Source organism: Paramormyrops kingsleyae, chromosome 23 (genome assembly GCF_048594095.1).
Source record: "Paramormyrops kingsleyae isolate MSU_618 chromosome 23, PKINGS_0.4, whole genome shotgun sequence".
NCBI lineage: Eukaryota > Metazoa > Chordata > Actinopteri > Osteoglossiformes > Mormyridae > Paramormyrops > Paramormyrops kingsleyae.
In genome coordinates this window covers 2,195,003-2,222,637 of record NC_132819.1, presented here as the reverse complement: position 1 = coordinate 2,222,637, position 27,635 = coordinate 2,195,003, and the positions used below count along the sequence as shown (strand labels likewise).

Genomic DNA, 27,635 nt, shown 5'->3' with positions numbered 1-27,635 from the left:
CTGTCCTCCAGCACATTTTCTGAAAAATATTTGAACGTTTTTTATGCACATGGACATTGGACAGCATTTCAGAGCGTCTGTCTGAAAAGTCACTTTGATTCTATTGTGAAATTTATTCAAATTCTATATGATGATTATTTAAAGATTGTTCACCCATTTTCCAGAAGCTCCTCTTCAATGCAGGGTCACAGTTAGCCTGTTAGCCTGGAGCAAAATAGGGAAAATCTTGGTGCAGATGACACCAAGGTGGGTGGTGTAGCAGATACTGAACTAGCGGCTCAGCAGCTACAGCGGGATCTTGATTTAATTAGTGACTGGACCAACACCTGGCAGATGAAATTTAACATAGACAAATCAATGTAAGGTACTCCATGTAGGGAGCAGAAATATAAAGTACAGGTATTTTATGGGACCTACTGAAATAAAGGTAGCTGATTATGAGAAAGACCTTGGTGTGTATGTTGATGCTTCCATGTCTCATTCTCGCCAGTGCGGGGAAGCAATAAAAAAGGCCAATAGGATGTTGGGGTATATCTCCAGGTGTGTGGAGTTTAAGTCAAGGGAGGTAATGCTAAGATTATACAATTCCTTGGTGAGACCTCACCTAGAATATTGTGTGCAGTAGGGGTGGGCGATATAACCAAAATCTTCTATCACGGTAGAAGCAATTTTCTACCTCGATAACGATATATATCACAATATAGCAATTTGTATCTGGAAATACATAAATAAAAATTCAAACACAAAGAAACTTTTATATAATGTAATTTTATTTAAAATTGCAGCATTACTTTAAGTAAAAAAAACAACCATACTGTTTACTGCAATGTATTGTAGGCCTACTGCATTTTTTGACATATTCGTTTGGATGCTTGGATTTGAGATGATAGAAAAGGTTTGACGTGTTTCCACCGCTTGCTAAAACAGTGCTCTTGCATACCTTGCAAATCACGTTCGTCTCATTCGTATTCACTTTTCCTATACTCAAACCAATTCCACACCAGAGCATGTGAGCGGAGCGGAGCGGAGCGGTGAGAATTTCCGCTCCTCGCTCACGAGGCTGTTGGCTCCGCCCGCTCCTCCGCTCTAATTCGCACTACGCCGCTCCGCTCAACACCGCTCCTCGCTCCACTAAAATGTCCTCCCGCTCCAGTCAAATCGCTCCACGCTCGCTCCAATTTAAAAGAGGGACAAATAATCTGCATGCCTAACAAATGTCACCTTAAACCGAAGCCTTATGTCATAAAGAAATATGAGCAACGGCAACATTGCCAGTCAGAACAGAAAATATTTATTTTTAAGCAACCTATCGGCAACAACGGACAGGTTTGGAAATGGCATTCCACACAAAAATAGTCTTAAAAATAAAGGAATCAGTGGGTTTAATAGCCTAAAGAATATACAGACACGTTTTAAATTCCTCAATTTTTTTCTGTTGATGCAGCACGTCTCTAAAATAAAATTTTACGTTACGTGAAATAAAAAAAATTCTTATTAGACCTACTTTGAATGACAAAACGAATTTATTTGATTACCAATATTTACTTTATAGGCTTTTATACTTTATAGACTTGATATTGAAGTTACAACCATATAAAACTTGCACGCGTTTTGCTCTGGCTTCCGCTTGTTCGCGTAGCACACTCATGTTTCTGAGAAAACTGATTCCACAGTGAATCTTTACTCACTGAAACAGTTTCACCACATTGTTGTTCTTGCTGTACATTCTTGTCATCTATATGTTTGATAAGAATAGTACACTTGTATGATTTATCAGTTTCCTTTGTGAAATACTTTGCGAATTCCATCTCGGCCAATTTGTGTAACAGTCTTGATAATTGTACAGATGAATTCTGCGTAGATTTGGGCACGCCTCAGAATTGTAGTGTGAGCGGTATCGGAGCGAAATTGGAGCGAGACAAAGCGACCGCTCCAGTCTTAATTGGAAAACCCGCTCCGCGCTCTGACCAAATTCCGCCCGCTCCGCTCCTCGCTCACGCTCCGCTCCGCTCACATGCTCTGTTCCACACCACAGACGATGCACCTTTTTTCTTTACAATCTCCTCCTTGTTGGTTTCGTCACATGTAAGCAAACTCACCGCTGCACCGTCTTCTTCCATTGTCGAAGTGAATGTGTATTGCGTGGTTACCCAACGTGCAACGTCACGTGATCTCAATCGCGATTAAGACGATAGACGAAAATCTGTATCGGTTGACAAATTTCTACCGGTTAGTCGAGTCTACCGGTATATCGCCCACCCCTAGTGTGCAGGTTTGGTCACCATATCTTAAAAAGGACATTGCGGCCTTAGAAAAGGTGCAGCGTAGGGCCACAAGAATGATTCCTGGTCTTAGAGGAATGTCATATGAGGAAAGGTTAGTTGAGCTAAATCTGTTCAGCCTCAAGCAAAGGAGACTGAGGGGGGACATGATCCAGGTCTATAAGATTCTAACAAGTTTGGATGCTGTTCAACCGAATAGTTACTTCAGCATTAGTTCAAATACAAGAACTCGTGGCCATACTGTAGGTGGAAATTAGCGGGAGAACATTTCAAACTGGATTTAAGGAAGCACTTCTTTACACAGCGTGTAGTCAGAGTATGGAATAGTCTTCCTGATATCATAGTGCAAGCTGAATCCTTGGGTTCCTTTAAATCAGAGCTAGATAAGATTTTAACAACTCTGAGTTATTAGTTAAGTTCTCCCCAAGCGAGCTCGATGGGCCGAATGGCCTCCTCTCGTTTGTATAGTTCTTATGTTCTTATGTTCTTATGTAATGGGGACACAGATACACCCATGCAGGCACACAGAGACATGCACCCATACACACACCTACACACAATCTCTATATCCACATGCAGAGAGCTGGGGGCATGAATAGGATCCTAAGGGCTGAAAGAACATTGTTATATGGCTAACCACTGTGCAAAATGCAATGGGATTAATAGAAATTTATTGCCTTATTTACCATTAATGTTGGTTAATTTGCTAAACACTAATGTTGGTTAATTTGCTAAACACATAGAATGCATTGTAATTCCCGTTGTGACTGCACATCACATACGTTGTGCCAGGCTTACTGGGCTCATCACCCTCTAGTGGTCACAGACAGTAAAGCTATGAGACAGAGGGGCTCCTCTATCTCATCATCCCCTTTCAGGGGTGTGTGTGTGTGTGTGTGTGTGTGAGAGAGAGAGAGAGAGCGGTCCCCATAAAGATATGTTTACCTGACGTGTGTGTGTGTGTGAGCGGTCCCTATAAAGAGATGTTTACCCGACATGTGCGTGTGTGTGTATGTGCGTGTGCATGTGCGTGTGTGTGTGTGTGCATGTGCATGTGTGCGTGTGTGAATGCACGTGCATGTGTGTGTACCCTAATTATTTTTAATCAACACAAAACTAGTTCTGTTGCATTGTTTTCTTATGTTCCATCATTGCACAGAAATTAGGTTGAAATGTATAAAAATACAATTTCACAGCTCCATAAAGCCACATGAAATATCTGGAATAAATAGAATAATAACCAGGACAAAGGACTCATGAAATGAGATTTTACTGATGCCTGTAAAGTATTGAAAACAGATCAGTCTTTTGGTAAATTAATTCTGTCCCATTAATTATAACCTGACTCAACCTGCACAATTTAATCATGAAAGCCAGTGCAATACAAAGAAATTGTTCCAGAGATAATAACAGTACATGTATATCATTAAGAGATATTGATGTAGATTTAAAATGTTCTGTAGGATGAAACCGTATAACACAAATTCTACTTACATGACAAATACATCAGTGAACAGCAGTACTTGCATTCCGTATTGTAAGTAATGCATGCAGTCTAACCAAATGTCATTGCCTTTAAGCTAAGAATATGCTAAATTACAGCAAATGACAACAAACATTAAAAAGTCTTCTATTTTATTTTAATTTTGTGAGGATATTCAGCTGACTGCAGGTTTGTATACCTGATGCATTTTTTGGAAGCTATACTCAAGTTATCTGCATATTCTCTCTGAATTGTAATCTAGGTCAGGGGGTCAGGAGGTCAGATTTACTTTGCTGTTTGTTTCTGTTTTTGTACCTCTGACACTAGATCATTGATTGAACTCGAATTTGATGTATGTATCTCTCTCTCTCTCTCTCTCTCTCTCTCTATAGAGAGAGAGATACACACATATATATACACACATATATACACTGGATGTTTTTCCCTTTGCGCACCATTCTTTGTAAACCCTAGAAATGGTTGTGCATGAAAATCCCAGTAACTGAGCAAATTGTGAAATACTCAGACCGGCCAGTCTGGCACCAACAACCATGCCACGCTCAAAATTGCTTAAATCACCTTTCTTTCCCATTCTGACATTCAGTTTGGAGTTCAGGAGATTGTCTTGACCAGGACCACACCCCTAAATGCATTGAAGCAACTGCCATGTGATTGGTTGTTTAGATAATTGCATTAATGAGAAATTGAACAGGTGTTCCTAATAATCCTTTAGGCGAGTGTATGTATATATATATACATGTGTATATATATATATGTATATATATATATATATAATATGTGTGTGTATGTGTGTGTATACACACACACACAATTTGTATCTGGTTGTCTTTATTCAAAATAACAAAATAAATCTCTAGACACAAAGTATAGTAAAGATATCTATGGAACCAATTACTCTAATTACTTAATCAAGAGATAGTTTGTTCATAATAAGACTTAATGCAAACTGTCAAAGTTAATTAAATGCCACTCAAACAAAGAAACCTAATATCTATCATTTGGAGTATTTTAATTTAACATCAGGAATTATTTTTCTGTAGATTTTTTCAAATGCTATTTTTCACTGTTAGTAAGTTGATGAACTGATGTTTTATATATCACACTATTGCCACTTCATAATATGCTTTGTGCTTTTCTACTAATCTGAGTTTTAAAAGCCACAATTTCCATTAAATGTGTAATCTCTTCATTTTACAGTAATGTCAGTTATCACTCAACATTATCTAATATGTCCTATGATATAACCTGCCGCGAGATTTCATTAGTTAATTGTGTGGTTGACTTAACCCTGAGACCTGGGATAAGCGGCTGGAAGATGGATGGATGGATGTTTCCCCTAGTCATGATTAATGGAGCCGCATTAATACTTCAAAGAAGGTTCTTCTTCAATGATTCTCTCTTTTTTGATCACCCAGCTTACTTTATAGATTCCCTGTTCATGACTACAACATGAAAACAATACGAAGTCATTTCTCCATTTTATGTGACTGATAATTGAATATTTGAAATGTTATAATTTTATTTCATAATTTATTATTACAGCATTAAAAATTTCAAATAATTATTAATCACCTAATCACTCCATATCTGGATACAACACAAATTAGAATAAAAAGTGTAAATATTCTGAGCACCAGCAATGTTAATTGTACTTAGGAGTGGTATTAATTTAGAAGTAATAAGGAGGATGTCAGAAAGCTTCAGCGTTTCTGATTCATTTTAAAGGCTGCCCGTGGACTATAGCCATGCTAATGAGTTCTGAGTTTGGCGGTATTCATGACTGCACAGGTCTTTGGCAGGCTCACACCAGTTTTTAATCACTTCAGCTACATTCAATACCCACTCACCTAATCAGAGACATGGTTATCTGGCGCGTCCAGAGAATAAATTGGTATACGGTCTCCAGTACATGATCAAGCAGGCATTTTCAGGCAAGTTACAGCTAAGTCATAGTTCACCAGGTGCCCGGAGCAAATATAAACCAGCGTCTCAAAATTTTTTATCTAAGCACTCATCACTGCAGTTATTTGAGAAACACAATGCACAATGAGCCTTTATATGGCTGCGCCACAGAAACAAATAAAAAGCAACTAGATGCGTCAAACAAAGCTGGACAGAGAACAGACTTATTGATTGGGCTCTGAGCACAATTGTGTCGATGTTTTGGACTTTCTCTGAACTTTAGTTTGACTCTGAAGTCTTGTAGAATGAGAGCCTAAGTACACAGTTAACATCCACCCATGAGGTAGGCGTCGATGACATCAGCGGGGTCTTGCTCAACCCCTTTCTCTTACTCACTAAGCTGAGACAGGGCGGTGTCCGCCTATAAATACCCGCCCCAGGATGTTACAACTTTTGCGCAGTTCATCTCCTCGCTGCTGCAACGTTTTAACTTTTCTCTGGTAAGACAAGTATATTATGTATGCTATTATACTTCTCTGCTTTTTATTATATTGCTTTTCAATTTTATGTAGACACTCTATCGACACTTAACTCAAACTTCAGCGATGCCGTTCTTGTAGCAATAGGTGGATCTTGCTTTACCTATCCTGATTATTGTATTTTTGCCTGGCAATAAGTAACTTATATATCCTACGGTCCTCGTTTACGTGTGAAAGAAGGGGGGGGGGGACTTAAGGGTGTTTTTGTTGAATTAAAATGAACACACTCAGGTGATGTATCTGTTCATTTCAGATCGACCTGTGTGTCTCTACCTCTCAGTCTGAAGTCGTCTTACCATTTTTAACACGTAGCATTGCAGTACTGTAGCTACATTTCTTAAATTGTAGAACTGCTTCGTAGACAAATTTCTGGGTTTTGTCTTTAAATGACTTGCTTGTTTTGACGATAACATTAAAATGTAAATATGTGTGTTATTTTACTGGTGTATATCTTAGCCAAGACATAACCAAGGTGAAAATCGCGAACGTTATATTTGACTTGTGTCCTATTAAAAAGTTCTTTAAAAAATACCCTACATGCCGTCTTCTCACAGCGGCCGCTCCCAGTAATACAGGGTGTGACCCAGGCTGATGTGTGCCTGTTGGTACAGTATATCTCTGTTTGCATTCCTGTGTGTCTGTACTATACAAAATAGTATATCTTGTCATCGATATGCGCGTTAAGAGACCTGATAAGAAAAGTTAAGAAAATGCTTATTACACGGCATAAATTTTTTAACATTAAAAACCAAAAGAAAAAAGAAGTTAAGCAATCATCCATACATCAGTCTTCCAACAACGTAACCAGTCCAGGTTCCTTGGCTAATATATTATTAATAAAATAAAAATGTATTGATAATAATAACAATAATAAGCAATTTATATATTAATAAAAATGACAGTGCGTTGTTGGCATTGTTAAGTTAATTTATCATTGTTGATTTATGTGCTTTATGCAGAACATTAGTGTCACAGTAACACCAAAATGGCAAAAACACATACCAGTAACAGGTCGTGGTACTCGAGTCCAGTCTCGTATTCATGTATATGAATGGACTGGGTCTTGTCATGCACTCTGGTGAATTTTTAAAAAAGTTTAGGACAAGGACTCGAACACTATGGATTCAAAAAAATATAAGTCCATCCAAGTCCATTGCCTGTGTCTGCAACCTGCCTGTCATAAATTTCCTTCCATCCATCCATCCATCATCCATCCATCCATTTTCTATACCTGCATGGTTGTTCTATGCAGTGTTGTGGGGGTCCTGAGCCTATCCCAGAAGGGTGGAGAGCCAACCCATCGCAAATCCAAAGCGTGTTTGTGTAGTGGTTTATTCAGTTCCAATTCAATTTACTTTTGTATAGCACATTTTCACAATATTGCATTGTCCCTGCCCAAAGCCCCCAGTGAGCCAGCCAGAGGAAATAGTGGCAAGGAAAAAACTCCCTAACGGAATGAAACCTGGGGAGGAACCATAAAGGGGGAAATTCCCCTCCTGGGAATTTCAGCAATAACTAAGCCACAATTTATAAAATAAAATTGTGATTAAAAGTGAACTACTGTAAGTGGTAACTTGGTGTAAGTATGGTGCATAGGTACTTGCTATATTGGAGTATTAACGGTGAGTTTGGTGATTATGGAATGGCGAGGGTCTCACTGTCCCCAGGTGTTTTAGTGATCACTAGTCCTCTCTCGCAGTTTGGTCACAGTCTGCAGCCATGCCATCTGAACTGGAAAGGGCCATGGAGTCACTCATCACAGTGTTCCACCGGTATGCCTCCAAGGAAGGGGATAGCAACACCCTGTCCAAGCGGGAGCTCAGGTCGCTTATGGAGAACGAGCTGGCAGGGTTCCTCAAGGTGAGTTCTCGCTTGGTCTTGGCCGGTTCCTGTCTTTGGCCACACACCACATGTTTTGAAATACTGCACTTTTCCTGTGACACTTCCCCTTGTGGTGACCCTGGGTCATTGCAATATGGAACCCAGGGGACAATGCAGTGCACTGAGGCCCAATTTCCACATCAGTACACTGTGCATCATGCCTGAAATGTCCTGCCAGCACTGAGTTGCTCTCAAACACTCTACTCCTCCAGTCCCAAAAAGACCCCGCTGCCGTGGACAAGATCATGAAGGACCTGGATGCCAATGGCGATGGGGAGGTGAACTTTGAAGAGTTTGTGTCACTGGTAGTGGGGCTGTCCATCGCCTGCGAGCAGTGCTACCAGCTTCACCTGAAGAAGCAGCAACAGCAGGGCAAGCGCTGATGGGAGGCTGGCTGGAGTGGGGGCACGCCTCTGTGTACAGAGCCTGTACTGTCCATTAAACACACTGGGACCCCCCAGCCTGGGAAGCTGTGTCTGTGGCTCATTCTTTGTGCAGCCATTCCTTAGTCCATCATCACTGCTGGTCACCTGTACAGGTGATGCTGCCCCTGGCAGTCACTGGGCATTTAGGTTCCGAGTGTCCAAAATGGCTTGATGTAGTAGACCCTTGTTACTCTGACACATGTTGTTCGTGAACATGGATGTGTGTGTATTTTACATGTGTGTGGGCATGTGCTTATCCATACGCCTGTCCCTGCTTTTTGTGTGGCTGTATCTGACTGGCAGTAATACCAGTAGTAGTAATTTCATCCCATGGGAGGCTGCGAGCAGGTACCTCTGTCCTTCTCTGATCCTCTCAGATCCTCCTAGATCAGAGATGTCAAACTCCAGTCCTCAAGGGCCGGAGCCCTGCACATTTTTGGGTTTCCACTCATTTAACACACCTGATTCAACTCCTTGTGCTAATTATCACACAGCTCTTGACCTGAATCATTTGTTGTGGAACAGGGAAAGAACTAAGCTACTCAGGGCTCTGGACCTCCAGGAATGGAGTTTGACACCCCTGTCCTAGATGGTGTACTGGTCTTTTAACTGAAGCTCATTCAGTGTAAACACTTTTCCAGATTTACAGTTTGAATATGTGACTTAAAAGCATATGGAGCTCAGTAGGGAGAAGAATATTTTGGGTAGTTTTTTTTAGAGAGAATCACTGATGAGGGAAAAAGTGGAAGAATAGCATCATCCATGCAGCAAGTGGAGCATAAATTAGCAGCATGCGGCTCTATCTAACTTTATTGGGCTGCAGCACAAACAAGAAATTAAGCTAGAAGAAATGCTTGTAGGAGCACATGAAGCATAATCTCATAATCATGGGCTGTTATGCTGGTGTATAGATTGGTGATTTAGTACCTGTGATCAGAAGGTTTCTGGTCCCATGGCTGGCAGAGTGATGTCACCCTTAGGCTTTTTTGTGCAGAAGGCCCTCGATTCAAATTTCTGCATGGATACGGTCTCATTCTGCGCTCTGATCACCATAACTGCTTAATCCCAATTGGGGGTCACCTGGAGCCTATTCTAGGAACAAGGGGCACAGGCGGGAACCAACCCTGGGCAAATGCCAACACTCCGCAGGGCGTGCACACGCACGCACACACAGGACCAATTTAGACTAGCCAACCAACCTGCTCTGCACACTTTTGGACCGTGGGAGGAAACCGGAGCCCCCGGCGGAAACCCATGTGAACACAGGGAGAGCATGTGATCTCCACACAGAAGGGACCTACGCCCGACCCTGGGATCGAACCCAGGACGTTCTTGCTGTGAGGCAGCAGCACCACCGTGCTGCCCACCTGTAAATCCCTAAGAACAAAAGCTAAATTTGTAAATGTAAACCATTGGTATAATCAGTTTTTAAGGCTTTTCAAACTTTCCATTGGAGATATCCATAGCGACTAGGCTGGCAGACCTGTGGAATGACTCCCACGTTAACCATATTCTGCTATATGACCTTCACCCATATTTGTGTGTGTGCATTTAAAACTGAAACAATGCTCCAAGGACTGTGATGTCGCAGAAGAAGGCGCAGGGCAGGCAGGTGGCAAAACAGAACTGCTCATGGAAAGGTTGAAGGCAAATATCATAATAATCAAGATTTATTAATGGTCTCTGCTTATTTAAAAATCCAGCAGAAAAACTGGGGAAAGGGAACTGCTGTTTTGCTTGCTCTGAATCAATCCACCCACAATGGAAAATGACAAAACTCTATGTCACTGGTAACCTTACATCAAGCATTTCTAAGGTAGTTAGCAATTTCACCTAATTATCTACTAGTGATACACAGGCTTGTTGCCATGTCCAGTGGTAAGAGGACACACTCTAGCCCAGGTGTCACCAACATGGTGCCTGCTCCCAAGGACCACATGAGTTGCCCGCAGACCTGTTCTAAAAATAGCACAACTCACCAGTGAGCAGCATCTAAAATTTTACTTTATCCTGTTACTATTCTTCTTTAATCACAATTGCATTTATATAGATTTGAAAATGACAATATCTAAAAAAAAGCATTTAAAACATGTTTATTATACATGAAGTTTAGATAAGTTTAGGAGGGCGTTTCAAACTGGTAGCCCTTCGTATGGCTCAGTACCCGTGAAGTACAGTAGCTCTCAGTTTAAAAAAAGTTGGTGACCCTAGCTCTAGCCACTTTATAGCTGCACAACCTAGAAATGAGAGGAAAGTAAGAACTATGGCTGAATGTGCAGAATAATACCACTGCACAGATTAGTACCACTGAGAGGGGTCAGATACAGGAAGGCCAGCAGTCAGTGCAAGACCGGTTATGGCTCTAGGAGTCATTTGCTAGGTCCATAACGGCTACTAAGCAGCAACACAGATTGGCATTATTTGGCTATTTGGGTGTGGCAGGGCTGTGGGCCTGATCTTTAGTTACTTGTTCACTTCCAGCCAGTGATGGGTACAATCCAGAGAAATTGCTCAAATTCCACTAGACTGAGTTAAGCTCTGACCGGTCGGCTGTAATTAAATTGATCCTTGTTTCCACCCACTATAGAAATCCATAGAATTTCATCTCTTTCCAGGGCAATGACTCCAAATAGTTTTGTTCAGTACACAGACCTTGGAGGAAAAGTTTAATTCATACACTGGTCATGTAATACTTAATTAATAATACTTTCCAAGAATAACCCATGTGCATAAATACTTCGCAGCAAAATTTCTGCCTGCTTATTTGTTTTGGCTGCCTTCCAACAGGCACTGTTGCATTTAATTCTGAGAGAAGGGGAGGAAGTGAAGCTGAATCATCCTGTAAAAGCAGAAAAAACGGCCCACATGCCTCTGCGTGGGTATCCAGGCAACCCCACCGTGTTGTTGGTTTCCAGAAAACACAGCAGTTGCTGGATTATTGCGGGCGGAGCAGGGCAGAATAAAGCCTTGCGTAAACACCATCTTTGGCTCTCACTGTCATCAAACAGAATTTCCATGTCTTTCTTGTAATATTTAACTTGCATTGAACATTACATCTGACAATCTATTTTATGCATTTTGTTATGTTAGAATGAGTCATCAGGCCAGAATTTCATTAATAAGCAGACTTACAAAAGTTGAATATCATTTAAGGAAGCTGCCTTTCTGTGTTGATTGAAAGATGCAGAATAATTAATACACAGTATGTAAGCTGGGGCATTCCTAGAAATTCTGGGTCACCTGACACCTTGTCACTTTGGGGTCCCCGCTCAATTTTATGTATAATTTTTCATATTCATGGGCCCCTGTGAAGGCCCCTTGAGTCTGCCTGACTATCTGTATATAAGCTGCTGTATGTAAGAGTAAAGAGTTATAGTAGTGTACTCTGAACAAAGGCTCAGGTCTGAACATGAAGCTAAAAATGATGTACATTAAATAGCAGTTGATAGGAAACATGACAGGAACCACAAAGGCAGGTTAGGAACCTTTAGGAGTAATCTGGGCACATACAGGCCGGGTGGGACCTGTTCAAGCAAAACAAAATTCATGATTTAGAGGCTTCAATTTCATCAGACTCTTACTACATTATAAGAATAACAAAACATGGATGAGTGACAATGATGGATGGTAACACGTTGTTCCGTAGAGTCCAAATAGGCAAGAAGGGAGGTGTAGCAGTAAAAAACCTTGCAGGCAAGGGAGCTCACTGATTAAAATAAAGTACAGAAGCTGTATGGGTAAAACTAGATGCTAAAAATTCAAAAGGCCTAATTGTCGGTGTTTGTTATAGAGCACCTAATGTAGCTGCAGAGGAACGCAGAATGTTATAGGATGATATCAGGATTATGAGTAATAAAAATTATGTGGTGGTTATGGGTGATTTTAATTTACCTGGGATAAAGTGGGACACAGACTCTGGCTCTTCTGTAAATGTACTTGGAATTAGTACAGGATTGTTTTTTTACTCAGTTTGTTAATACCCCTACCAGAGGAGAAGCCCTTCTTGATCTTGTTTTCTCTAATAACCAGGATATGATTGGAAAATTAGAGGTTTTAGAACCATTGGACAGTAGTGATCATAACATGGTTATATTTAAGGTTAATTTTAATGTCCAAAGAGCAAAGTCCAAAACAAAAATATACAATGTTAGGAAGGCTAACTTTTAATGGTATGAGACTGAAATTAGAAACTGTAAATTGGATGGAGTTAAATAGCAAAACTGTTGAAGAGGCATGGGAATTTTTTAAAAGCACATTCTTGCAAGTCCAAGAGGACTTCATACCTGTTTCCAGCAAAACTAAATCTAGGAAACTGCAACCAAGGAGGTTTACTACGGAAATAAAGAATAAAGTCAGGAGGAAAAGGGCTTTGTTCTACAAATGTAAAACAACTAATGACTTCAAAATAAAGCAGGAGTTTCTAAGTCTACAGGTTGAGTTAAAAAATGACATTAGGCTATTCAAGAGGGATGTAGAAAGAAAAATTGCATTGGAGGCTAAGCAAGACAGTAAAGGTTTCTTCCAATATTTTAACTCCAAGAGAGCACTAAAAGCTGAAATCACTAATTTACAGGATAGTAAGGGACTTATAATTGATAACGAAATTGATATAGTAAATGAGTTTAATGATTATTTTTCAAGGGTGTTCACAATAGAGAACACAAGTAACTTACCACCAATTAATACGAATACAGCATCGTCTATGACCAATATATGTATAACTGAGGTTGATGTGATACTAAGCCTAGCTAAACTCAAAATAAATAAATCGCAGGGGCCTGATGGCATCTTACCTATAGTCTTAAAAGAGATGAGGGATATTATTAGCCAACCTTTAACTTTAATATTCCAGAAATCGTTATCTGCGGGTGTGGTACCATCTGATTGGAAGCATGCTAATATAACACCCATATTCAAAAAAGGGGATAGAAGTAATCCAGCAAACTATAGGCCAATCAGTTTAACTAGCATTACTGGAAAAATAATGGAAGCTATAATTCAAGTGAAAATGGTAGATTACCTAGATGCAAATAACATTATAAAGGGTAGCCAACATGGATTTAGGAGAGGTAGATCCTGCTTAACGAATCTACTTGAGTTCTTTGAGGAAGCTACAAGTGAAATTGATCACAAAAAGGCCTAAGATGTGATTTACTTAGATTTCCAGAAGGCCTTTGATATTGTCCCCCACAAACGGATCTTGCTAAAGCTTAAAGCTGCAGGGATTTTAGGAACTGTGGCAGCTTGGATCGAAAACTGGCTAACTGACAGGAAGCAGCGAGTAGTTATTAGAGGCACAATGTCACAGTGGGCCTCCGTTCATAGTGGGGTACCGCAGGGTTCAATTTTAGGACCACTATTGTTCCTAATTTATATTAATGATATTGACACAAATACATACAGTAAACTGGTTAAATTTGCAGATGACACCAAGGTGGGCGGGGTAGCAGATACTAATCTAGCAGCAGAGAGGCTTCAACGGGATCTGGATTTAATTAGCGAATGGGCTGATACTTGGCAGATGAAATTTAACACAGATAAATGTAAGGTAATCCATGCAGGGAGCAGAAATATAAAGTACAGATATTTTATGGGTTCCACTGAAATAAAGGTAGCTGATTACGAGAAAGATCTCGGTATGTATGTTGATGCTTCCATGTCCCCCTCTCGCCAGTGTGGGGAAGCAATAAAAAAGGCGAACAGAATGTTGGGTTATATCTCTAGATGTGTGGAGTTTAAGTCAAGGGAGGTGATGTTACACTTATATAATTCCTTGGTAAGACCCCACCTAGAATACTGTGTGCAGGTTTGGTCACCATACCTCAAGAAGGACATTGCTGCCTTAGAAAAGGTGCAACGAAGAGCTACGAGAATGATTCCTGGTCTTAGAGGAATGTCTTATGAGGAGAGGTTAGCGGAACTGAATCTGTTTAGCCTTGAGCAAAGGAGACTAAGGGGGGATATGATTCAGGTCTATAAGATTCTAACGGGTCTGGATGCTGTTCAGCCAAATGACTATTTCAATATTAGTCTAAATACTAGAACTCGTGGCCATAAGTGGAAATTAGCGGGAAAACATTTTAAAACAAATTTGAGGAAGCACTTCTTTACACAGCGTGTAGTTAGAGTATGGAATAGTCTTCCTGCTAGTGTAGTGGAAGCTAAAACCATGGGTTCCTTTAAGTCAGAGCTAGATAAGATTTTAACAACTCTGAGCTATTAGTTAAGTTCTCCCCAAACGAGCTTGATGGGCCGAATGGCCTCCTCTCGTTTGTAAATTTCTTATGTTCTTATATGTGCACTTGGCACCAGGACACCCTAGGCCGCAGTTCGGTGATCGACTTTGTAGTCGTGTCATTGGACTTGCGGCCTCATGTCTTGGACACTCGGGTGAAGAGAGGGGCGGAGCTGTCGACTGATCACTACCTGGCGGTGGGTTTGCTCCGCTGGTGTGGGAGGAAGCCGGCCAGGCCTGGCAGGCCCAAGCGTATAGTGCGGGTCTGCTGGGAACGTCTGGCGGAATTCCCTGTCAGAAGGAGTTTCAACTCCTACCTCCGGCAGAACTTCTCCCATGTTCCAGGGGAGGCATTGAGTCTGAATGGGCCATGTTCCGCGCCTCCATTGTGGAGGCAGCTGACCAGAGCTGTGGCCATAAGGTGGTCGGTGCCCGTCGCGGCGGCAATCCGTGAACCCACTGGTGGACACCAGTGGTGAGGGATGCCGTCAAGCTGAAGAAGGAGTCCTATCAGGCCTTTTTAGCTTGTGGGACTCCAGAGGCAGCTGACAGGTACCGGCAGGCCAAGCGAGATGCAGCTTCGGCGGTCGCTGAGGCAAAAACTCGGGTTTGGGAGGAGTTTGGTGAGGCCACGGAAAATGAATTCCGGATGGCTTCAAGGCCATTCTGGTCCACCATCCGGCGGCTCCGGGCAGGAAAGCGGTGCAACATCAACACTGTTTATTGTGGGGATGGGGTGCTGCTGACCTCAACCCGGGACGTTTTGGGTCGGTGGAAGGAGTACTTCGAAGACCTCCTCAATCCCACCGACACGCCTTCCAATGTGGAAGCAGAGTATGGGGACTTGGGTGTGGACTCCCCTATCTCGGGGGCGGAGGTCACTGAGGTGGTTAAAAAGCTCCTCAATGGCCGAGCCCTGGGGGGTGGATGAGTTCCTTAAGGCTCTGGATGCTGTGGGGCTGTCCTGGTTGACACGCATCTGCAGCATCGCGTGGACATCGGGGGCAGTGCCTCTGGACTGGCAGACCGGGGTGGTGGTCCCCCTCTTTAAGAAGGGGGACCAGAGGGTGTGCTCCAACTATAGGGGGATCACACTCCTCAGCCTCCCTGGTAAGGTCTACTCGGGGGTTCTGGAGAGTAGGGTCCGCCGGATTGTCGAACCTCGGATTCAGGAGGAGCAGTGTGGTTTTCGCCCCGGCCGTGGAACAGTGGACCAGCTCTATACTCTCCGCAGGGTTCTGGAGGGTTCATGGGAGTTTGCCCAACCAGTCTATCTGTGTTTTGTGGACTTGGAGAAGGCATTCAACCGTGTCCCACGGGGAGTCCTGTGGGGGGTGCTCCGGGAGTATGGGGTGCCGGGCATCCTTTTAAGGGCTGTTCGGTCCCTGTATGATCGGTGCCAGAGTCTGGTCCGCCTGGGCGGCAATAAGTCGGACTTGTTTCCAGTGAGGGTTGGACTCCGTCAGGGCTGCCCTTTGTCACCGATTCTGTTCATAGTTTTTATGGACAGAATTTCTAGGCGCAGCCAGGGCGTTGAGGGTGTCCGGTTTGGTGACCTCAGGAATAGGTCTCTGCTTTTTGCAGATGATGTGGTCCTGTTGGCCTCATCAGACCGTGACCTTCAGCTCTCGCTGGGACAGTTCGCAGCCGAGTGTGAAGCGGCTGGGATGAGAATCAGCACCTCCAAATCCGAGACCATGGTCCTCAGCCGGAAAAGGGTAGAATGCTTTCTCCGGGTCGGGGATGGGGTCCTTCCCCAAGTGGAGGAGTTTAAGTATCTCGGGGTCTTGTTCACGAGTGGGGGGACGATGGAGCGGGAGATCGACAGGTGGATCGGTGCGGCGTCCACAGTGATGCAGGCGCTGCATCGGTCTGTCATGGTAAAGAAGGAGCTGAGCCAAAAGGCGAAGCTCTCGATTTACCAGTCGATCTACGTTACTACCCTCACCCATGGTCACGAGCTGTGGGTAGTGACCGAAAGAACGAGATTGCGAGTGCAAGTGGCCGAAATGAGTTTCCTCCGCAGGGTGGCTGGGCTCTCCCTTAGAGATAGGGTAAGGAGCTCGGTCATTCGGGAGGGACTCAGAGGGACTCCGCATTGAGAGGAGTCAGATGAGGTGGCTCGGGCATCTGATTAAGATGCCTCCTGGACACCTCCCTGGTGAGGTCTTCCGGGCATGTCCCACTGGGAGGAGGTCCCGGGGAAGACCCAGGACATGCTGGAGGGACTATGTCTCTCGGCTGGCCTGGGAACGCCTCGGGATTCCCCCAGAGGAGCTGGATGAAGTGGCCGGGGAGAGGGAAGTCTGGGTTTCCCTGCTGATACTGCTGCCCCCGCGACCTGACCTCGGATAAGCGGGAGATAATGGATGGATTGATGGATAATTAACAAAAATAAACAAAACCACTGAGCTTGTTCTGACCTGAGTTCTCCTGAAATATTATGTTAATTCTCCCAAAACAGTTCATCCATCGATCACAGGTCAAACGGCAGCACATGTGCATCCATAACCAATCCCACAATGCTCTACTGGATAACGGCTTCACTGTGCTGATAGACTGAGGTAATAATTGCGGTTTTCAAGCATGGGTGTTTTGTTTCTTTCTTCTTTCAGCATGGATGACAGCTTGTGGAAGTTTTGATAATCCTTTTATTCCCAAAGTCAGGAATAATTGGTTGAAGGTAATAGGGGTGATAGGTGTGTCTTGGTTACAAAACAGATATCTGATGATCCGGTTCTGCTGTTTCCAGTTCCAACAAGGGCCCTGTTCCTATACCATTGAGAAAATATTCACAGTCTGAGCCAGAAACTGCCCACCTCCTCAAACAGACAAGTTTGTTTCTTTGGATATGAATTATCATCAGAGAAGTAATTACAAGCAGATGGTTGAAACATGCCATTAATAAACATCTAATAAAGGAAACTTTTATAAAATAAGGATAAAAATAGGGCAAGTTTCTCATCCAAAAGTTGTATTTAACTGACATTTTTTGCTATAGAATGTGTCCTATCATTCAGGGTTGTTTTTAATGGAGCCTGATGATCACCAGATGATCCCATGACATTCAAGCTTATTTGTCAACCACAGCAGTTCTTTCAAAACAGCTGGATTTCCGGGGAGTTTAATCAGGCTTACACTAAACAACTAATGCAGCTACATCCTTTCATTCACTATTCAAGTTTGTCTGTGGTCATACATCAGCAGTAACTTTTTTGGGGCCTAACAGAAGCTTAAACCATGGATTAGCATGCCATTTGCAATAGCTCACAAACATTTCCAGAAGAGAAGCTTACTCCACATGCACAGTGTACACTGTAAATCTAAAATTACTTATTAATTTTAATGGTAATTAATAATCAGTGTTCATAATGTTCTTCTTGCCATGGCACTGAAGCACATCATTTGTTAACGGCAACTTAAGCTTTTACATTGATTAATTTCAGTCTTAAGCAAGAGTACAAAAAAAGAAAACGCTGGGGTATAAGGATTTGTGAGGTAAAGTGCTGCAGTTTTCGGTCAGCAAATAACAAATCAAGGCTGAGATTGTGGAAGGTAGAGAATGAGGAAGCGCTCAGGGTCTTGGCCAGCAATGCAGTGGACATCCCGTAGATGTCTCCCCAGTCTGCAATAGTCAGAGTCAGTGTTTCAGCAGAAGGTGCTTAGGGGGTGGGCTGTGGAAGCAGGAGGGACAGCCTTAAACCCAAAGGATGCTGAATGGGTTTGTGTAACGGAACCACTGTCCAAAGGTACTTCTCTGAACTGAGGAATTCAGAGCATGAGCTACAACTGGCAGCCAATAGTAGGATGTGATTTATGTATTTAGAAACAAGTCGGGGCCCAATTTGTGTGTCATGGTGATCTGGTTACTCCAAATGGAACAGAACCAGAGGACTGTAGCCCCAAGTAACAGGTGACCAGAATCAGCATCAATTCTCTGCCTGTTGTAAAGGAAGAATCTGCACCTCTAAGAGTCTTTGATGATCAGGGTCTCAATTTCAGCTATATGGTGGGGGGACTGAGCAGCCCCCTCCTAGATAGGCTGAACTTTGCAGATACAGTGTGAGTTCCACGACAGAAGCTATGGCAAGAATCACACTGATATCTGGGTGGGTAGGGGGGTGCATATGAGATTCAGCAGACTTTAAGCACACAATCTGAGAACCACTGAGTAAGCTATAGCACTAACACAGGATCAATGCCTTTGCTGAGCAACCTCGCCAGGTCAGGAATTCCCCCCGTTAGCTGCTTCCACACTGTCCGGATTGTCCTGCTCATATCCAGCTTCATGCTTATGCAGAAACAATGTGGGGGTGATGGCTGGAGATGAGAGGAGATGTGATGTGTGTGTAATTATGTCTGTGGAATTGTATGTAGAGGGTTTATTTGTAGGTTCCATGAGATTAATTTTATACCACAACCTCACTATTTCCCTTTTCTTATCTGCCTGCCTCTTGTCACTCTTTGCGTTGGCTTAGATCATATTGGCATAAAAACAATGGAAAAGTTGAATAGGAGGGAAAAGAGGGCCACTGATAATGGAAAAACAGGAGGAAGTAAAGTTGTGATTTTACTGTAAGGTTGTCTCCCCATTGCCTGGATAGTGTTATTTAAGTCCAGGAGTAGAAACAATTCCATGTAGAATTAAACAGCTTCTTAACCACCTCGAAAAAAAGCTGAAACAACAATCTAGTCCTGTAGCTTTCATCTCAAAGGCTGTGCATGTACATAGCTGTAAATAAGCTTTATCCTGGGTTAATTTAACCTTTCTATTAAGTATTAAAACCAACAAAGAGCCTTTGCTGGACTCAAATACTTGTGTGTTCTTTCTAAGCTGTGTGTATGCATATATGTACATACTTGTGTCTACTATATGTTTGTCTCTCTGTATGTGCTTGCATGTCTGTGAGTGTGTGTATATGACTATCTGTGGAAACAAGTGAAAATTTATAGGGTGGGGAGTGTTAGTCAAAAAGTCACAAATGTTAATTTTAAATGATTATAGGGGTGTTGGTTCCATTCAACATCTACACAGATATGGAGACGCTATAATAGACCCTTGAGAAGATGCCTGGTGCCCCCTAGTGACAGTACAACATAGCTGGAATGCAATAAATCCTCCCCTGCATCAGATCCAGGCACTGAATGCTCAGTACTGAGATATAAAGTGTAGAATGTTACACACCTTTCTGGGCCGATGGTTGTCTGAACATTAAACAGAAATGAAACCTAGAATGGGGGTTATGAGGGTAGAAGGAAAGGAATGAAGCAAATGAAGAGGGAGGTGCTGTGAGGTACAGTGAATGGCAGGAAACATGAGTCATGTGATCACAAGGTCAGCGGTTAGGAATGGCTGCTTCCATAAGTATGCGTTATATTGGCCAAAAGCCTCCTGAATCCAACTGTATGTAATGAAATACTCATCACTGACATTAGTGAGTTTTCATTGGTTTCATTTTTATTCCTAAACATGATGGCTGCATGAAAAGGTGTTACAGTTGTTTTAGGTTCTGTAGGACATATCATTTTTGGCAGAACACACAAAAAATACAAAAAGCGCACAGTCACTTAATATAAGGAAGTTCTGATTGTGTGTATATATTATAAAATAATACCTTTTTGTGTTGGTTAATAACAGCAAATAAAGCAAAGTCTGTGTGTCTATCAATTTACATAAAAGACCAGTAGCCAGGGTTAGGGCAGCAATCCTCACAGTAAACAGCAGAGGGCACCAATCTGTAATACTAAGAGAGCGGTACCTGTGAAAGATGCTCCTGCCTGTGCCAGTGAAACCTCTCCACAAGTCCCATTTATCACAAGGTGACATCCAGCTGAGCTCAGTCTGTGCTGTTTCCAGTGTTGGGGAAGCAACTCAAAAAGGTCAGTCCATTACTGATTACCAATTACTTGTCTCAAATTGTCATCTGATTACTTAACTGCTTACATTCAGAAAAAAAGTAATCACTTTATTATTTACCTTTTAAGTTACTTTCTAAAACCTCTATGAATCCACAAACAGCCAGGCATGGGTGAAGAGAGAGCAGAATGCAAATGCAAATTTATGTGGTTTATTGAACGATACTCAAGGTAGACTAAGACAATTGAGAGAAGAGGGGGACACAAACACGATATCACCTACACCAATGACTCTTTGACTCCCCAGTCAGGGCCTAAACCTTTCCAAAAAAATGGTAAAACACAGACTTGGTTGTTAGTCGAATGCTATATCTGTTGATTTATGAGTGATCTGTTGTCATAATACTGTAGCGCCAGCAGGGATCAACATATCCCAGCATGCTTGCGGGCAGTTGTAAATAGCCCCTTCTTGTCCTGTTGTTAATAGTTGTATTTCCCGATTGTTTGCCCGTGTTTTATGTGAACCCTGTCCGATCCTCGCGTGTCCTTAACTTTGTATAAACCGTCCACCGTGTGTGTACCTTACAGTCTGGCTTCTGACCTCCTTGTGTTTCCACTGTTCTATGCAGTTCCAGTGTTTATACAGTGCCTGCGTTAGTCTTGTTAAGGACTCATAAAAGAGTTTGGTTTCTCTCCTCAAAGACTCTTACTTATTCGCCGTCAACGCGATGCCTAAGTCTGCCTGCCGCTTCAATACTAAATCATGTGTTAACATTTCATTTTTCAGTATGGGGCAATCACGTAATATACAGGATGGATGGCAAAGAAACTCTTCATGCAAGCATATTACATACAAATGAATCCACACACAGTACCAGTGAAAAGTTTGAACATGTCTAACCACAGAAAGGTTTATTTGCACTATTCTCTACATATTAGAATAATTATAAATACAGCAAAACTATTAAATAACATATATCAAATTAAAAGAAGTTTGTCGGTTCTAAACCCTGGGTCACCACGGGGCATTTGAGTATTGTCCTTCACCTCAACTGTTCCTGGGATGCTTATCCAGATGTCCTGAAGGAGGTCCCACATACAGTACTGTGAAGAAGTCTTAGGCAGTCAAAAGACATGTTTAAAGCTATTTATCTGGGTAGTAAGTGCACTTGCTCAGAACAAAAAACACAATTTAACATTATTACATGTGCATATCAAGAGTAACACAATAAAAACTAGTAATAATTTCTCCTGTTCTCCCAAAAGTCACTGATTTCCTTCTGGATGGCTAGATGAACACCACTTCAGTTCCAAAACCTCTCTTCAGGGGCACCTCAATCATTTCATATATTTATTAATTTTCACCACCAGCTCACTCAATTAATTAATTAATTAATTAATTAGTTTTTAAAAGTCAGTGAGATACTGATTAGCTGTACAAGGTGTGCTAGTCATCTAATCAAAAAATACATGGGTGTATGGACGGTTGCTGTAAAAATACTGTCTTTGACAGACATAATGTCATAGTTTTATGCCAACATGAAGATCATTTAAACATCATTTTCTTTGAATGCCTAAGACTCATTGGCCACTTTTCCTTCACTCTCTGGTCAGACTTCTCCAAAACTATTTCTGTTGAGTTTAGGTCAGGTGCAGTGGCGGCTGGTGAAAAAAATTCTTGGTGGGGCTGACGTACCAATAGATTTCCCTTCCTAGTCCAGTATAAGCATTCAAATGACAACAATTTCACAATCATAATTTAATTTAATTTCCTTCTCAAAATCAGCAGTTTCACAGGTAAAGTAAATTAAGAATTTACAGCTACAGTTATTTTGGGCTTGTTGGGTCCCAGCTCCTTAACGTGGATTTTTTCCACCATTGTCCTTCTCGCAAAAGGGTAATTCAATAACGATAACACTGAATTCGGTGGAAGCTGCCCCTCAACTGTCGTCGTCGCCATCATCTCTCTCTGACTGACTGACCTGAGAGCAATCCAAAACTTTTCCTTTTTTCTGTAGCAGGGGCGAAATTTCCAGCGCCCCAAAACCATTTAATTTGGCGATGCTAATAGGCCAAATCTTTATTATTTTCGCCTAGCAACCATACACGATTGGCTGTTTCGCTGCACTTCTGGGGTGCTTTGATGAGCACCCAAGAAGAGACATGATTGGAGGAAATCTGTCGGTGGAAATTCACTGTTGAATGAGAGTCAGTTGGTGGAAATAGGGTTTAAATAATTCAGATTGCATGTAGGCACACACTATTAAGTAAAACTGACACTGATAAATATTGCCATTCCACAGAACATATATATTTATTTTTATATGTTTTATATTCCCCCCCACATCTGGGAGGGCGGCGCCCGAGCACCCCCTATGGGCCAGCCGCCACTGGTCAGGTGGTTAGGTCATGTGATGCGACACCATTACTCTCCTTTTCACTGGTACTGTATGTAAACATAGTTACTAAATATACATAATATACACTATATGGACAAAAGTATTCAGACACGCCTCTTAATCATTGAATTCAGGTGTTTCAATAAGACCCATTGCCACAGGTGTATAAAATCAAGCACCTAGCCATGCAGTTTTACAAACATCTGTGAAAGAATGGGTCATTCTGAAGAACTCAGTGAATTCAAGCAAGGATTTGTTGTAGGATGCTACCTTTACAATGAGTTAGTTCATGAAGCTTATGGTATTATTGCAAAGCGGAAGCATTTAGGAATAACAGAAACTCAGCTAGGAAGTGACAGATCATGTAAAGTAACAGAGTGAGGTTGCCAAGTGCTGAGGTATATAGTGCGTACAAGTTGCCAGCGTTCTGTGGACTCAACAACTGCAGAGTTCCAAACTTCCTCTGGCATTAAACCCAGTACAAAAACTGTGTCGGAAGCTTCAGGGAATGGGCTTCCATGGCCGAACTGCTGCATGCAAGCCTCACATCACAAAACAATATCGGATGGAGTGGTGTAAAACACACCGCCACTGGACTCTGGAGCAGTGGAAACGTGTTCTGTGGAATGGTAACTCACACTTCTCTGTCTGGCAGTCTGATGGACAAGTCTGGGTTTGGGGGATGCCAGGAGAATGCTACCTACCTGACTGCACCAACTGTAAAGTTTGGTGAAGGAGGGTTAATGGTATAAGGTTGTTTTGTAGGGGTTGGGCTAGACCCCTTAGTTCCAGTGAATCTAACTCTTAATGCTTCAGCATACCAAGACATTTTTGGACAATGCTATGCTTCCAACTTTGTGGAAACACTTTGGAGAAAGTCCATTTCTGTGCTAGCATGGCATTGCCCCAGTGCACAAATCAAGGTCCATAAAGACATGGTTGGGTGAGTTTTGTGTGTCCTCTGTGGAGCGGTATGCAAACTGATGCGGATCTACGGTGGCAGCAATACAGTTCCTGATGTGTTGTAGGACCAGACCCTCAAAACACTTTGTCATGATAGAGGTTATAGCTACTGTTAGATAGTCATTTAGGCACGTTGCTGTGTATTTTTGGGGAATTGGGACAATTATGGTTATTTTGAAGTAGGTGGAGACGTTTTCTTGGGCAATTGATATATTGAAGATTTCTGTTAGTTGGTTTGCACACCATCGCATAATTCAGGCTTCGATATTGTCAGGACCAGGAGCTTTGTGTGTGTTGACCCTCTGCAGAGTATTCCTCACCTCGGATGCTGACAGTGAGAGCCTTCCTCTTCTGGAGAAACAGTGCAGCTGGATGCAAATAAAGCAGCATAGAATATGTTCAGTTCATCTGCCAGGGAGGCTTCAGCAAGTGCGGTGCAGTTCTTTCTTGTTCTGTAGTGGTTGACGGTTTGAATAGTCTGCCGTATGTCCTTGGCATTTCTGCTGTTCTAAAGCTTTTGGTGATATTTTCATTTGGCTCTTTTCAGTGTGTTTCTGGCAGTACCATTTGACTCCTTGTCACCTGATTGGAATGCAGCAACCTAGGCTATGGAGAAGGCTTGTACCTCCCCATTCATCCGTGGACTCTAGTCGGGGAATGCTTTGTTTTTGTTGTGGCTACATTGTCTTCACGTTCGCTGATATATGCAGTTACTGCTGTTGTGTATTTCTCAATGCCTGTTTGCCCCCATAAATATATTGCAGTCCTGAAGAGTCTCCTCTGCTTCATCTTGTCACTTTATCAGGCCCTTCAGGGCTGGCTTTATCCGTTTGATGCGTTAGGTATGGGCTGGCAGCAATAGTAGTGTGATATGGTCTCATTGTCTGAAGTAGGGTGTTTTGGAGCTCTGTAGCCATCTTTGATATTAGTATATACCTGGTCCAGAGTATTGTTGCTTCTTGTGGGGCATGTTGCTAGAACTTTGGGAAGACTGTTCTAAGATTTTTTTTTTTTTTTTTTTTATTGCCCACCACCACCCCCCCTCTTCGGAGGACAACTTTATTTTACATTACATTCAAGAGCAAAGATTGTGGCCGCTCCGAACTCACCAGTACCGTGGAAAAGGAGAAAAACAGGGGGGGTACAGAAACAACAAGCGTAACAATAACAGACATCAATCACCATGGGGAGAGGGGGAGAGAGAAAAAAAAAAAAAGGTATACAGAAATAATAACACTAATAATGTAGGCGGGATGGAAAAAAAATGAAGTATAGGGGAATACAGAATACAAACAACCATAAGAAACATAACACTCATCAAACAACAAGAATTATAACAACATCAGTGATACTAATAATAATTACTACAAATCGGTATTATATATATGTATGTCTAAGATTGACATGATTATAATCATTAGCTTCAATAGAAATGCCATCTGGTTGTGAGGCCATCTGTTTGCTGATAGATTTGTGTAGTTCCTGCTCCGCATTGTTACCATTAGCATCAGGGGGTATGCAAACTGCCGTTATTACACTGGTGTATTCTCATAACAGATAAAATGTATGGCACTTTATAGTGAGTAGTTCCATATCATGTGTGCATTTAATGTCAGCAATGGTTGCGTTTGTACACCAGGCGTTTTTGACATAAGCAGTCTTTCCTTATTGTCTTACTGAAGATGTTTGTCCTGTCTGTGCAGAACATTGTCCGTCCATCTAGCTCTATGGCACTGTCCGCAATGTTTTGGCGGTTCCAGGTCTCAGTAAAGATAAGGGCACAGCAGTGATTTTCACAGTGAGGGATAGTCATAGCTGAATATCCTGGAAAGAAGCAGTGCCCCACTTCTGAGGTGGCTTGGTCCAGTGAGGTTGGCTGGCAGAAAAAGCTTAACAGGGAAACACAGAACTAACAAACACTAGGGAAAACAGAAAACTAGTAATTAAACTAGTAACAAACGTGTAAACACCAGGCGAGTGAGGGTATTGTCATGGCCACACAGACAGGGAGGACAGAACCAGAACAAGAGCACAGAACAGGAGGAGAGAAGGGGAGAGAGAGAGAGAGCTAGTGGGAACCATGGCTCTGAACAGACAGAACCAGAAGGTGGAACAAGGGAGTGAGGACTGACAGGGAGAACAGGAGGAGCTGGGATTGGGCCACCAGATAAGGGAACAAAACTTGGAGTTATAGATTCTGTGGGTGTGGTCAGCCAGAGGATTGGGCAGGTAGAGATTCTGCTGGAGGATGAGACCATGTTTCTGCCAAAGCCCCAGGGATGCAGAGTTTATTTCTGCTGCTGAGTTTACACACCAGCTGCTTAGTGTTTGATAATAACTCTTCATTGTGAAGATAAATGATGCACAGACTGCTGGTGACTTTACAAAAAACAGCACTACATTCATAAGTTTACTGAAGCGAGAATCTGCTTAGTTTGCACCTATACGGCCCAATACATGACTCAAAAGTTATGGTAAATCTTAGGGCCACATACACATATACGCAGACTCTAGTCCAGCACGCATGGATGAATGACCTTCTGTGATAAACTATGATAACCCTGCTGAGCTATACTCCACATCCCTCACTACATGCTTTAGCCTCTTATGTGTCCTCTCTATAGTGGGCATTTGGACAAGATACATGAAACTATAGCTTCCCCACAAACTGGCAAAACATGCAAATGCACACAGAAAACTAAAGGAATATTTGTCTGTGACCTTGTACTGTACATTACTGCATGAATTGTAAACCTCTAACCATTTTGTGCCATACTGCTGAAGGAAACCTCCTGTTATCAATTTTACTTTTAGACCTTGGTTTTGCTTGACAGCCACAGAAAATGCTGATTCAGGTTCTCTGAAACTATTGATAGCTCCTCTCTCTGGGCTAGACTCAATTGAAGGATGACATTGAGCACTACTGTGAATATCTAGCTGTGTGTGTTTTAACTTGCATCAGGGAAAGTCTAAAAACTGCACAATTTAAAATCCAGAATGACAGAGAAAGGAAAATGAAAGCCATGTGATAAGTGAAAATTGTTAACATGTCATAACAAAATTTGTTTGTTTGTTTATTATGCATAGCAGCAGATTTCTGCCCAGAACCTCCCAGTAGGGTGTGCCATCCAGTCCTGGCTTTATGCCGAGTGGCTCCCATGGACTGGCATGTCCCATTCTTCACGATTGTGCATAAGCGATTTTTTTTATATCATTCCGAAGAAAAGCTATGAGCAGCTGTGCTTGCAGGAAGGGCAATGGCAATTTTGTATAATTTGAACAGTTCATGGTAGACTTCACTAAATGGCCCCAGGGATGCAATGAGCTCCAACTGGTTGGACTCTCCGTTCCAGCTGCCTTCTTTCTATCCAAACACCATTTGGCTTGATAAATAACACCTGTGCTTAAAATAATTCCGGTTTCTGCTGTACGTTTTTCAGAACAAGAACTCTGCCTTTGTCTCTTCAGAAAATGCTTCCTCTCCCATTCCCCCATTGTGTGGGAAGGTGTAGGCCTACTGTGATTCATCAGTTAGGCCAGCAGCTCTTGCAGTGGAGCCTTTCAGATATACACTCTGTGCCACCAAGGGCTTTGCAAAATGTCACCAGTAGTCCGATAAAGATTGTCAATTTAGCTAATTAAGCTTTCT

General features: G+C 42.3%; 1 protein-coding gene across 1 annotated transcript; it reads left to right on the top strand.

Annotated features, from left to right (window-relative positions):
• The first annotated feature begins 6,029 nt into the window (after positions 1–6,029).
• On the top strand, positions 6,030–8,577 carry LOC111858192 (protein S100-A1-like). Its single transcript, XM_023839732.2, has 3 exons — positions 6,030–6,188; positions 7,927–8,087; positions 8,321–8,577. The coding sequence occupies exons 2-3, from the start codon at positions 7,947–7,949 to the stop codon at positions 8,489–8,491; spliced, it is 312 nt and encodes a 103-aa protein (XP_023695500.1). The 5' UTR covers positions 6,030–6,188; positions 7,927–7,946; the 3' UTR covers positions 8,492–8,577.
• The last annotated feature ends 19,058 nt before the right edge of the window (positions 8,578–27,635 follow it).

What these genes read in the sequence shown, in the direction of transcription:
- LOC111858192 (XM_023839732.2), top strand. Translation starts at nt 7,947, where the DNA reads ATGCCATCTGAACTGGAAAGGGCCATGGAGTCACTCATCACAGTGTTC. An exon ending in AGCTGGCAGGGTTCCTCAAG is followed by an intron (nt 8,088 to 8,320) that starts GTGAGTTCTCGC and finishes CTACTCCTCCAG; the next exon opens with TCCCAAAAAGACCCCGCTGC.